Source organism: Limulus polyphemus, unplaced genomic scaffold (genome assembly GCF_000517525.1).
Source record: "Limulus polyphemus unplaced genomic scaffold, Limulus_polyphemus-2.1.2 Scaffold192, whole genome shotgun sequence".
Lineage (NCBI taxonomy): Eukaryota > Metazoa > Arthropoda > Merostomata > Xiphosura > Limulidae > Limulus > Limulus polyphemus.
Genome location: NW_013665802.1, coordinates 249,485 through 263,830, shown reverse-complemented (window position 1 = coordinate 263,830; position 14,346 = coordinate 249,485). Strand labels below are relative to the sequence as shown.

Here is a 14,346-nt window from a genome sequence, read left to right as displayed (position 1 = left end):
AGTTTAGTAGTAAAGTAAAATAAGGTAAAGTAAGTTAGTTAGTTTTAGTTTAGTTATTATTATTCTATACTTTAAGTTAGTATACCTACCTTACGTAATTATTAGTTTATTATTTGTTGTGTGTATGTAGTATATATATATATATATATATATATATACTTACATGGGTAGCTTTGTGAATGCAGAAAAAGCTCATAGAATGCACCAACTTTAACAAATCAACCCAAAAAGAAGGAAATGAAGCTTTAAGATGATTTTAGTTTTACTTAAGTACTACAAACAGGTAAAAGCTAAAATAGTTTGATGATTTTCTAAATGTTTGTATGTATGTTTCTGTAGCAGTTGGAGCTAAATACCATTATTTGTAAACATTTAGGGTTCCCCATTGTGGTGGTTGTAGGAGACTCCCCCTGGAAGACAGACCTCATTCATTTGAACTTATCCTTCCAAACTGGGACTCACTTCAGATGGCAGCATCTAATGATAATGAAACAAGTGATTGGTTGCAGGACTTGATTTACACAGTTTCTCAAGCAGATCATGTAAGCTAACATTGTACATAGAGTAATGTTTTCAATTTAAAGTTCTATTTAGTATAAGGATTGTTCCTTTGTGAAACTAAGTCCCTAGTAATCACTTGTTACACAATTATTTCCATTTTATTTGAAAAGTTTACTAAGATGTTTATTTGACTACATGCATAAGAATTAACAAAATAAATTTTTTTGGGCTTTCTCTTCATACAATGTTTCTAAGAATTTGCTCTATACTTGTACTCTCTGTTTGGCTCTTTGGAATATATACACATTGCAGTCTGCTGTAAGTTTGCATGTTGCTGCTATGACACAGAGGTTGATGCCTATTGCCAGAATATATTAAATGTCAGAATATATCATGTGATAAATATGCCCTTTTGTTGATATTACCAGTCAGTTCAAGACATAAATGTGATGTTTAAAAAAGTTAATACTGTAGAAATCTTATGCAACTATTCATTCATACTTACAATGATGAATGCATTTTGCTTAATAGTAGCAGCAGAGAAACAAGTTTGTGTGATTTTATATATATATATATATATATATTTGTGTGTGTGTGTGAGTACACTGAACAGTTAACATAATGCTTTGTGAATTACACTTAATTAAAGCACTTGTTTCAGTTCTTTTTATTCCAAGTAGGAAATGTGCAGCATTTTGAGAGTAGGGGCTAAGTATATAGTGAGGATTGTCGTACTTTTTAAGAATAATGTTCTAGGTTCCATGCTACCATTGAAACTAATTCTTCAGTTGGTGACCATACTCATTGTTATGGCCATGATTACACACTACTGCCCAACACTATAATTTCCACTATATAAAGTTTCTAAAAGAGTGAAGAGGCACTTCTTAAATCACACATAACAAATTTTCCCTAGTCTCTCCTGTGTATGTGTATGTTAAATTCCAGAATATCATTTAAGCAGACCAAAAGCACAACAGGGCATTGGAGCTGCATCTGGTAGCTTGATAGTTATGTGGTCAAATGAAAGCTTGTGAGCCTTCATCAATTTCAAATTCTTGTTTATTATATTGTTAATGGTACCAGGAGATACATCTAGCTTCATTGCAATATTTTTTTGTTTTGGGGTCAAAAGCTTTCCTTTGTAAATTGTTTTGATGTAGTTTTTAAGCTGTTCCCATTCAAAGAGCTCTACTTTGTGAATTTGTTTGCTTTAATGGAGAATATTCAAATCTCATATCCACCAAATGCTGCATTCCTTAACAATGTTGAGCCAGTTGTAGAGATATGAAACTCCCTTCTGAAGAAACTTATTCATATAGCTGGACTGTTAACAATGTTGAGCCAGTTGTAGAGATATGAAACTCCCTTCTGAAGAAACTTATTCATATAGCTGGACTGTTAACAGTGTTGAGCCACAGTCCAGCTATATGAATAAGTTTCTTCAGAAGGGAGTTTCATATCTGGAGAACCATAAATTTCCCATGGCAGTGCTTCACTGTTGGATAGACAGTAATTTGCTGTGAACCAAATATAGTAGCTAAACATGTCACCTATAGTTTAATGCCCACATCTTCAGTGCATTAACCCTCTGTATGTACATATGATAGATAAACTGTTTCTCAATCACTGCTGTACATTTAGCAATTTGTAGCAGTACGGGCTTGGTCCCTGGGACCGACCTCGTAACCAATTTGGGCTTCTTATAGTTTTCATGTTATAACTTTAAATTAGTAAGCGTATGTTAACGAAATTTGGCAGATTATCAGTAAACATTGCAATGCTTCCATACACAAAATATCAATTTTTTTTTATTAAGTCTTAAGATTTGTAAAGCAGTTTTTCTAATGCCGTTTTTTTCTTTTTGCATGTTGCCTAACTATCATGCAAAGTAATTGTCATTTTAAAATTAAAAATACTTTTATTTTCTTTTTTATTTTCTTATTTCTTTATTAAATCTGTTATTTTCAGTAATTAATCTCTGTACGGGTTTGGTAGATTTGATTAATCTCATAACCACCATAAAAAATTAGGAAACAAATTATGCATCTTTCATTTTAGAATGAACACAAATTATAATACATGAACATAGATATTTAGACTAAATAGCTTAAATCTCATAACATTATACATTTATATATATTCATTATTTTTATTATGTTGACCTTTCAGCCGTACCTGGCTAACAATACAGAAGTTACAATGACGTGGCACACGTGCACTCATGTTACCGTATCAAATAACATAAAACAGACCTTTAGTCTTTACAAAGTAACTTGTCTTGGCTGTGATCTAGTAGATTAGTATTTTGTAAGATACAGTCACATTTCATTTATTATACATTATATATGTATATACATTATTACTATTTACAACTAAGTTCGTAAACTTTTTTTTTAAAACATAGAACAGTAAATAAAGTAATAAGGCAAACAATTATATCTTCTAGTTATGACCTTTGTATTCGGTTGCTGCTTGACATAGGTTGCTAAGTCTTTTAAAATTTTGCATGTGGAGAATATGAAACAAAATAATTTTTTTAGGTTTTATATATACAGTTGAATTACCAAAAAATCATAAATTACAACATCAATATCACAGAATTCCACTATAATTTATCAAGCTTAGTAACTAAGATGTATTTTAGTCTAAAAAAATATGAAATTTTGAGCAGACTAAAGATACACCTTACTTCCTTGAAATATTGGTTCAAAAGAAAGGAATGGCATCAAGCCCGTGAAAATGGGAGAGAAATCCACTAGGGACATTCTAAGCTTCCGATTAGTTATTCATGTCATATATACAAGTGTATATAAGGGAGCGTTTCCAAAAATGGAAAGAGGTGGGCAGGGTGCCACTGTGTTTGATTTATTATATGAGCAATATCTTACCAAACAGAAAATATAAGAGGCTCTTATTTTATATTCTAGCTTGTAAATATCGGTAATTTGAGTTTCTAATTCGTACGAAACTATAGACTTAGTATTTTGACTTCACAAACATCTAATTTTGAACCAATGCTGCATTCAACATACCACGTGACACACAAAAATTGATGTTTAACTGTTGTTTTTTTTATATTTACTTTTAAACTAAGAAACTGAGTAATGTATAATACTAAAATTTGAATTATAATCTACAGTTTGATACCAAACTTATTGGCATAAATTTATGATATAATAGTTCAATAAAATTTTGAATGTGATTCAACAAACGAGATGACATGTCTTTCAACTGTGACCCATCTGGAAAGAGTTAAAGGGTAAATATTCTGGAATTTTCTTATCTGACAGGCTGAAATCACTTCTATTGTTAATGTATTTGGAGGCTGCTTGAGAAACTTAAATTATGGCCTAATATAGGGATTGCTTAAAATTTAATGCCATACATCAATTTTTTTAATACTTACTTTTAAATTATGAAATTGAGTAATGTATAGTACTAAAATTTGAATTATAATCTACAGTTGGATACCAAACTTATTGACATAAATTCTTCAAATAGTAATTCAATAAAATTTTTGAATGCGAGTCAACAAACAAGATGACATGGCCTTTCACCCCTGACCCGTCTCGAAAGAGTTAAAGTATTGAGACAGTTATGAACTCATATGAATGACCAATGTTTGCTCTGTAGGTCATGTTATCGATAATTATATTGTGTATTTAATCTTGAATTGATTACAATGTGGGCTAGAGTAGGAATGTGTTTCATTGTTTACATTTTTTACAAAGTTTTTATGATAAAGCAGACTTCAAGTTTGAGTGAAGTACTGTGACTTTGAATCTCTTACTTTTTGGTATGAAACCTAGAAAATAAGTTAAGAGTCAGACAGATCCCTTGTGTGTAGACATTCAACTTTTGCTCACTCTTGATTTGTTTATTCTTTTTATCACATTGTGAAATATGCTTACTTTTATAATAATTGGATCAGATAAATATAGTCATTATCTTTTTAATCAACATGCAGAAGTTGTAAAATAAACATGTAATTATCTTTAGCAGAAATGTTTTTGTATTAACGTTACGATGGGAGTTTGTTTGACTTCCTCGAAAAGCTGAACATTTTCTTATTTCCAGAGTTTTTTGATTTGCTGTGAGTAAACAAGGCCAAATCTAATTGGTTGGAGTGGGATCTGATTATGACATAACTATTGCTTAAAAACTTGTTTTCATTTTGTCAATTTAATGAAAAAAGAATTTATTCTTTTATCTTAATATATTTGAAAAATTACATTCAAATAAAATCCATAAATGAATAGTTTAAAACTGAGCCATACAATTCTCAATTTCATGTCATCCAGAGCATATTTTACCAATATTAATACAACATAGGACAGGGTGGCATTAGTCATGTTTTCCAAGATAGCATTAACATTATATAAAAAATTAATTTTTACATTTGATTTATTGAAAAGTATACTTTCAGTGATACATCTTTGTAATGGAGAGATGAAAGATATTCAGGCACTAAATTATTGTATTAATCAGTTCATTTTAATTGTTTCTTTGAAAAAAAAAGATTTTGGAGGTAGATCCACCTCTGCCAACTCAGTGTTGTCTGATTTTTGCTGGGGACTTCATATTCACAGTTTTAGCAAATAACTGTGGAGAAGAAATCAAGACAGTTTTAGGAAAAGCCAGTATTACTGATCTTGTCACGTTGAGCTGTGATGAAGAAACTCCAAACTGTTGTATATTGGTATGAAGTTTTTAAAGAATTTTATCGTTTTTTATTTTTACAACCATTTATTTATTTTTTTGGTTAAATTCTTGATTCTGAACTAGTTGAATAGCTTGAAATATATGAATTACATATCTTAATCTTTAACCATCTCTAGGCATTCTATTATATTGATATTTAATTATAAATATTAGATACTTTAATATAATTTTAGAAATTTGTTTCTCTGAAATTATAATAATTTTTAAGCTTGATTTTTCTTACAAATATTCCTTTGCATTTTGCAAGCTAAAACTTAAAATGAATGAAAAGCAAAATCGTAACTAAACAATTAAGAACTTATGTTTAAAGAGAAATGAACTCATAATACTCGCAGATAAAAAGCAATACTTGTAATAACGATCGTTAAAGGAACAATAACTTTTACTTTATTAAGTTTACATCTCTGAACAGGTGCACAACTGTCAGTGTTATGCAGTTCATTAATTGCTTACTCATTAGCATATTATTGTCATTGATACTGCTAAAAGTGATGAGTATTGTAGATAAAGTATAGGTTAAGTTTATAAGTCAATTTCTGACTGAGTAGCTTTACTTGTATTGAGTTTGTGCAAAGGGTTATTAATGACAAAATATACAAAGCGTTACTTTGTGTTTAAAGCATTAACATGCATGTCTTAAAGAATAAACAAAATAATAAATTAAGACCGTGAACTGAAGTAAACGAAACTTCTATTTCCAATTTTTAAGGAGTTTGATTGCACAGAAGCAGACAGTTGTAGTGGAGAATGGGTCTTCTATTTTGTTTCTGAGCATGAACAGAAAAAATTTGTATGTGTCCTTTCTAGTTTATGGGAGGATCTGTTCAAGGTGAGTTTAAATGTTTAAGGGAAAATAAACATTTTTTAATACTGAAAACATTTAGTACAAAGATTAAAATTAAAAATTTTCTATTCTAAGGAAATGAAAAGTGAAACTGTGCAGGATTCAAACTCATAATTTTGCTTAGTGGGCAAATATTTTAAGCAGCTAAGCTACTGACATGATGCAGTCCTGAGTTTGTTGGACCCATGAGCTGTGCTAATTGTAAAGCCCAGAATTGGTTTGTTCTCTGTTTGATTTAAGGAGTGCCAAATTAAGTTTTTGAGTAGTTAAAAGCACAATACCTCTTGTAATATAGGTATATTTCTAAAGAATATATTTCTTTATCTTCTGGGCAAATGCTTCAGCAAATTGAGTGGCTGGATCAGTTAAATGGTGCAGCTGTCAATTTAACTATTGATTGGTATGGACAGTATTTTGTTGCATTTTTAAATTCTTTCAGTTTATTTACTAAGCTAATTAAGAACATTAAGAGAATATAATAACATTCTAAATTTTATTAAACATAACGTTGTTTTTGTCATATGTGCTTCTTTCCAGGCTTCACCATGAAAATCTTTATTTCAGTTGTTTTTATGACTATTATACCTGCCTTGTAGAGAATCAACAAAAATGTAACAAAGCTTAATTAAAAGAATGCCTTCTTGAACCTCAGTTGTTGAAGTAAAGATTAGTGCTACGTTATATTATCAAAGTCATTACTATAAACCCTCTTTTCTCAGTGGCTGAATGTCTGGCTACTAATCTGTGTTTGTATCATATTGCAAACCTTTCTTTTATTAAGAAAATATGCAAGCCGAATTTTGTATCTAATACAATTGAACATTATTGGAAGTTGGCAATTCTAATCACAAAGACAAAAGCAGTCATTTAGTTTTATACTTCTACAAAAAGAAGTGTATGGCCTAATTATTATCACCTGCAGAATGTTTGACAGACCAACTCATGGTAATAAGAATTCCTGAAATTTCACATACAAAAGAATCTAGTGGATTTAACATTGCCATACATTTGTGTACAGTCTTGGTGGGTTGTTGTAATGTAACAAGAAGTGACTTCACATAACTTGCCTGTGAAAAGTGGAAAAGTTAAAAGAAACAGCTTGGGTTTTGGCAATGTGCATTCTGAGTGTAAACAGTGTATTTTTGTGGTTTATTACCCTGAGCAATGGAGAATTTTATCAAACCTCTGTATTGGAGCTTACTATATATCAGAAAAGATGTATAAACTTGCTTATCTGGAACTTATACACATAAGTCATATTATAAGATTGAACTTATGGGAAGTCAGTCTATATAATCAATCTGTTGAAATATGGTCTAAATAATTATTCTTTTAGGTGCTGAATAGTATAAATGCTACTTAAAATTGAAGTAATTTGTTCACTATGTGCTGATGTTAGGTTTTCTTTTAATTGTGTTTTTAACTGTTAAGTTTTTAGCTATAAAGTATCTGTGAAGTGTGAAAATGTTTATGTAGTGCTGAAAAATGTGTACTGAGTTTTGAATTTTTCAGATCCCATTGGCCAAAACAGCAATTAAAGACCTAAGGTTGAAGAGAAGATGTCAAGAAAGGTGGTGTTACATATGTCAAACTAAGGAAGTGCTTCACAAACTTTGTCTAGACAGTTGACAGTAACAAGGGTATCATTTTTTGGAAATCCCTAGACACGCTTGATTGTGATGTCAAACTGTACTTTTGATGTTTTCATTTTACCAGAAAACTTCCTTGATTTGTACACCTTTAACTGAAACTTGTTATTCAATAATTTCTTTGGTTTTAAATGCAGTATTTCAGTACTGTTGCATTCTTGCACACAAAACTGCATTATAGATACTCTTGAATAAAAAAATAACACGAAAAAAGGGCAATTCAGGTTATTGACATACAAATAAAGGAGGTTTCAGTTATTGCTGTATTATGAGAGCATTCTCAGCCATCATATACATAATGTGTTAAATGTTTTTTGTTCAGATTATTTTCAATTTCAATTTAATTTTTGTATGTTTTGTATCAGCAACAGCAGAATATGTATATGTAAAAAGTTTTCATTATTTTTTAAACTTTTGATTTTAGTAGGATATATTTAGTTAATTGTTAGAAGAATAAAGAAATGTATGTTTGAAATTATATCAACACATATCTAGTACTTCATTTGTTTCATTTTTTATAAAGTGATTTAGTAGCTATTTATCTATGTAAAGTCTATACAATAAATGCAGATATATTGTTAGCCATCTTTACGTCAAATTGAGATAACATTTTTTGCGTAGATGAGAGAAAAGTATTCGTGATTTTCAGTATTTTATGAAATTTAGTTTATATCTTACTTTTAAGCTAAATGTAGAAAGTTGTGTCACTTTGAATATCTTTAATTTACATTTTTTGTAATTAGTTTATACTGAGAGACAGTAACAAATGTGACTTCACATGTACAGACCTTAATTTTCAGGATCAGTGATAGATTAAAAGAGTACAGTTTGCTGTAAACACCAAATTTTGGAATGAAAACATTTTAGTGTGCTAAAGCAAATATTTGTAAATAATGTTTAATAGAAGTCCTCTTGGTAGATGAACACACTGTCTGGTCATTTTAACAAAGTATAATTTAAGGTATAAGCCTTTAGTGTATATCATGCTTTTTTAATGAAGATAGCCACATTTCTGTATTGATATTAGTTGTGTATTAATTTCTAAGACACTTCTTCCTTGAGCTTTGCCTTTCAATTATCTGATTTGATTATGTAAGCTTTTTATTATTTTTTTCATCTCTGCCACATGATTGAGTAAAGAATATTATTTTGTACATTATTCACATTTTATGCCAAATGACTCAAAATGGTTAAGAAAAGTGTCATCGTTACAGTGACATATAATTATTTGTTGTAATAGTTTATCTGATATCTGTTGTATGACTTATTTAAATTCAGATTTTATCACATTAAGAGTATTTTTATTTGTTACTTTCTTTTTTTGTTTAAGTAACGAATATACTTAGAACTTCATTATTGTTTTAAGGAACACATTTGTAACTCCAGGTGTCACTTGAAAGGATCAAAGATCAGTGAAATATGTAAAAACAATGGTTAAAGTTTGTTTTTCAAGTTGATCAAATAGTGGTGAAAATTTAAAAGTGGTTATTTGGTGTCACAAGAAGGTTTATGGCCCTATTAAACTTATTTGTAACTTGTAGCTTTTAAAGTTTGCTAAATGTTTATTTGAGATATATACATATTTGGTGCTTTTTTGAAAGTGTGCTTGCTGATATAATGTAAAAGATGCTCATGTGTTTAATACTGAGTTGTTTCAAATTATTTAGTGAATTATTATAGAAAGTTTTATTTTTGATATTTTATAATTGTTAGACGATCTATTCTTAGTCAAGGGGGGTTTCTATTCTGCAACTAAATGATGTTTCAAGCATTGTACAACATAGTGAACTGATAATGTGAACAGTGTAGCTAATTTTGAAATTATAATTTAGATAATAATTGTAATTATTTTCCTTTCTGCAGTGTTAAGATAAATGTGTGTTTTTAGAAAAATAGACACATGGTATTTATTAGTCCAGAAGTGTTCCTAAGGTGAACTTGGTGTAAACAGTGATTGTTCTAACTGTTGTTGGTATTGGACAGTAGTATAAGTAACTTTGTTTTTGTTTTTTTACTGTCTTTTATAGAGTGTGATAGATCAAAAATAATATAATGTCCATAGTTCAAGATTTTTCTTTCCAGTTTTACAAACAATTGAGAATCAAATTTCCTATACTTTGTTAGTGTTGTCATAAGAATAAAACTTTGAATGTTTAGAAAACTGTGAGTATCAAATATTACATTTTTGAGTTTCTTAGTTATTGGGCAGTTTTAATGGGTGCATGAGTTTATTAATTTGATTAATTATTATGTTATTTATAATGGAGCAAATTTATTACTTTATGATATGTTTCATTTGAAAAAGAAATAATTTTGTTGCTTTTCTTAACTTTAATATATATAATACAATGTGCATTGATCAAAAAGAGAGTTATCACTAAGTGGATGTTTAACATAACCTTTTCTACATTGAAGTAGAGTTAGAGGGACTTTACCTTATTGGTCTTTTGAAATTATGTTTTTCAATTCCTGACCATTAACCGTCATTGTATTTAAAAATGTGTCCTCTTACCCTCTTGTATGACAATGAATTTTCCAACATGAAAAAAATGAAAATTTGAAATTAAAAATACATTTAAGTAACTCTCTTGATTCTCTGAGGAGTTAGTAATTTCTGTCTTTTAAAACATCAAAAAATTATTATTGATATAACTTCTGATCAAAGCAAACTATCCACATGAACCAGTAATGTTCACATTTATAGTGATTAGAATATGTTGTGTTATCAGTGAGGTATCATCAGTGTTTTCGATATTTTCGACTATAATGCCAGTAATATCTCTCAAGATATACATAATGTAGTGATAGAAAGCTAGAAAAAAAAAATCATTTGATGAAGTCATGCTCTTCTGATTGGTTGAAACCATGTGATTGAAAAGATAAAATTGATAAGTTGGAAACAGAATCAGGAAATAAACTTGTATTAAATGAATTATTTGGGTGGTTAATAAAGATTCGGGGATGACTTAAGTTAGTATTAACTGGGATATCTGTATTGACAGTGGTTATAGTGTGTCCTCAACAGTTATAAAAGATGTAGGCAATTTATATAAAGTTTATAACTTTTACAAAAATTTATTCTATGTAGTTGCACATTAATATCAAAACCATTTTTACTTACAAAGCCAGGAACTAAAGGCATCAGCACAACACTGTTAGTATACCATTAGAGTAATATTAATGAGTAAAATTAATTGTGGTCACAGGATAAAAATCCATTTTATGTAATTCTAAAATAGCAAATATTCTAGTTATGTTTGCTTACCTTTCACCAAAGATCTGCTTTAAAAACTAGGCTATTCAGAATCTAATTTAAAAAACTGCATGCATTTTCATACAAGATATTTTCATTAAGATTGTAAGATTGTTGAAGCATAGTCAGAAAAGTGTTTTAGTTAAACTGTGCTTACATTATAGCTAAAAATCTGCTTTTGTGAGTGTTGATTTGAACTTGAATTTTCAAAATAGTGAAGAATAATTTAGATTTGTTTATTTCAGGTCTTACAATTAAAGCTGTGAAATTACATTATTATGTTAAAATGGAAGTAGTTGATCGTAGAAGGCACCATTTTAAAGGGTTAAGCTCAGAAATGGTATTTGATTATATGCAACTGATGTTGCATGCTAGTAGTTTTGTGTTACAAAACTCCATGTTGCATGCTGATCTGCATTTGTTAGTTGGTGATACCACTTTGAAGAAAATCCTTATAGATTTCATTAAGAGAGAATGCATTACCGTATTAGTATAAATGACTGGATTAAATTTCTAAATTGCAAATGTCTTAGTGTGGAAAATATTTTATGTCCACCAGTCTGAAGGTCTTTTTGTCTTACTGTGTAATATTTTTAATAGACACTGTTGCTAGTGGGTAATTAATATTTAATTTTGTGTAATACCAGTAGTTGAGTTCTTTCATTCCTCATTATTAGTGTATAAACATGTTTTTGAATGATGAATAAACAAGCTTGTGATGTTAGGTAATTAAACCAAGATTTTCTGCCAAAGCAATGATATCCAGGGTGTTGCCTTGCTTGTTTCAAGAACCACCAATGTCAAGAAAAATATGAAGTTATACATTAGGCTACAGCAGTAAGAGAAGAGATAATGAGATGTATCAGTCACTAGACTGAGTTGTTACTGCTCACCATTAATTTCTTAGTTATTGCTGTGGAAATAGATAAAACCATGTTTTGAAGTATTTGTTTGACATATATATTTATATATATACACACATTAAAGAGAAGACAAAATGGTGTGTTATATGTCAGAATATTCTAGAATATATGGAATACTGTGAGTAAAATGTTTTGATACAGGATACCCCAAAATTTAGTTGCACTGAAACTTTCTTGTCCTCTATCTATTAAGTTATGTTCTGTGTACTCATTCATTACATTAACTGGGTACTAACTATTGGTCTACCCTGTATAATGAATATTATGTTGCTCTGGCTAGATACTTTGTGTATCTTTTAAATGGTTATTTTTTGGAAACTCCTAAGTTTTCAATGTAAAACTTTTCGTGTTGCTAAATGATAACTAAACCTAATGTGCCTGAAATTGAGTGGGAGTTCTGTTCTGGAAGAATAATCTGATCAATCGATTTGTGGTCAGAAATTGAAAATTTCTCCTTGCCCTGTTCTTGGTTAAGCTCTTATTTTGTCCTTGGTGGATAATTTTGGTCTAGTTGACTTGTCATTTATCTACTGTTTGGGATCTTTAGTGCATTTGACTGCACTTTACTGAACTTGACTGCCGCCTCAAACAAAAGGAGAAACTGAGGAGGAGTACCATAAGAGGCTTTCGTTTACCTTGCATGAGTATGCTTCATTTCCTTGGTAGCTATGACGTATACTAACTGGCCCACTTTCATGCTTGAACCATCAGTTGCAGGAGACCCAACACACACACGCAACTCTGGGGCCTCTCACTTCACCTCAGAAGGAGACCAAGACTGTAACGTTTATTCGTGATTCAGTAGTACAAAATACATAGGATAAAGTTGTAGCATACAATATGATAAATGAATAGTTGTCAAGTCAAATTAACATAACAAGATTTGTAAGACAATAACAAATTTAGAGTAACACAAATTATCACAGAACAATGATATGAATAGTCCAAACTGATGTCGGCATACAAGTGAAGTCCTTTATTGTCACCTGGTCGGAGAACTGGATGCAGAAAAGGTAAATGCTCAAGGTGGCTGATTTTTGTTGAGGAGTGATTTTACGGTGTGGTGGGGGATATGTATTTTTTCACAATTCACGTGTTTCAGAGATTTTAATAATTTTGGATAATAGGGAGTTATGATGTTCTGCTTTCTTGTAGTAGAAGGTTGCAAGGTCAGTGAATCTTTCTTTAGTTGTTTTTAATATGCTTATTTTGTGTAAATATAATCCTGGTGTGTAAACTGGAAGTTGGTATTTGAGTCTGGTTGCATTTAGTTGTAAGGATTATAATGATTTGTATAGATTTTTGGACATTTTGCATGTGTTTGAATTACCATATTTAGTCACTTATTTAAACTTGACGGGACTTTAGTTTGAAGGAAGATAGTGCAACAAAGAGAGTTGCAGGCTTTTCTCAACAGGGATGCTCTGGAACAATTGTTCCACTTTGCCCCATACACGTGATGTATGTGTGACTTCAATGAAGGTGTAGTGCCACAAAGGCTGTATTAATTTTCTAGTGTGGCTGAGATGACTCAAGACGTCAGAGAAACTGTGAATGCTGAGAACCGGAAATGAAACAGAAGTAGGAAGGAGAGGTAATGTGCTGTGCTGATTGAAGGTGGACTAAGGCCCTCACCAAGGAAGCCAGCTCCAAGCCAACATGATCTGTAATCAAACAAGGAGAAAATTAAGTAGGGAAATTTAAACTGATTGTAAGCTCTTGGATAAATTATTTCCAATTCCTTAAATAATAAAGGTTACATGGATTGTTTAATGTAAAGCATCAGTTGAACTAAAACGATGACACTTATTAAATTATTAGATTATATTACGCTGAAGGATGGTCCTTTTCAGAGCAGAGATCTGTAGATCCTATGCTTGATTGAATTTTGCTGTAGGTGGAAATGGCAGTGCCCCAAGAAAACCACTCTCATGACCTTGGCACTGAATTGATATACCTGGGCCATGCCTGGAAAGTTCTGTGAAGAAAAAGTCAAAGGTTGAACATCGTAAATTATAAACAACTGGTTATTATATATAAAGAGGTCTGTTGATGGCTGGAACAGATGGAATATGACATAGGCTAAAAAAACCTTGGTCAGATGCATTATCATTGTTGTCATATTCCTCAGGTAAAAGTTTCTTGAAGGAAGTTGGATAGAAACTATTTGGTTGAGAGGACTGGGTGGGAGAAGGCTGGATGCACCTGAGTTGACAGAAGACTACGTTCTTCACGGGTTGTACTTCTTCATCAACAAATACTTCTTGGGAGAAACTGGGTGGTTTGGTGGCAATTCGGTTTGTGAAGTTTTTTCTTGATAGTAGTTTTGGCCTGTAAAGGTTTAGAGATGAGTGTAGAGTTATCTGGCATGGTGATAGCATCACATGTTTCTTGAAGAATAATGGAAGCTTATTCCGTCTTTGCCGAGTGTGAGAAGGTTTTCATCTACGT

At 30.7% G+C, this 14,346-nt stretch overlaps 1 protein-coding gene across 1 annotated transcript in view; it reads left to right on the top strand.

Moving 5' to 3' along the window:
- The window catches only part of LOC106478232 (pleckstrin homology domain-containing family M member 2-like), a 62,568-nt gene extending 52,023 nt beyond the window's left edge, over positions 1-10,545 (top strand). The window contains exons 13-16 of the mRNA XM_022381783.1: positions 377-542; positions 5,024-5,203; positions 5,936-6,055; positions 7,583-10,545. Of these exons, the coding sequence (XP_022237491.1) occupies positions 377-542; positions 5,024-5,203; positions 5,936-6,055; positions 7,583-7,699 (583 nt within the window). The 3' untranslated portion in view covers positions 7,700-10,545. The remainder of the gene's footprint in view (positions 1-376; positions 543-5,023; positions 5,204-5,935; positions 6,056-7,582) is intronic.
- The last annotated feature ends 3,801 nt before the right edge of the window (positions 10,546-14,346 follow it).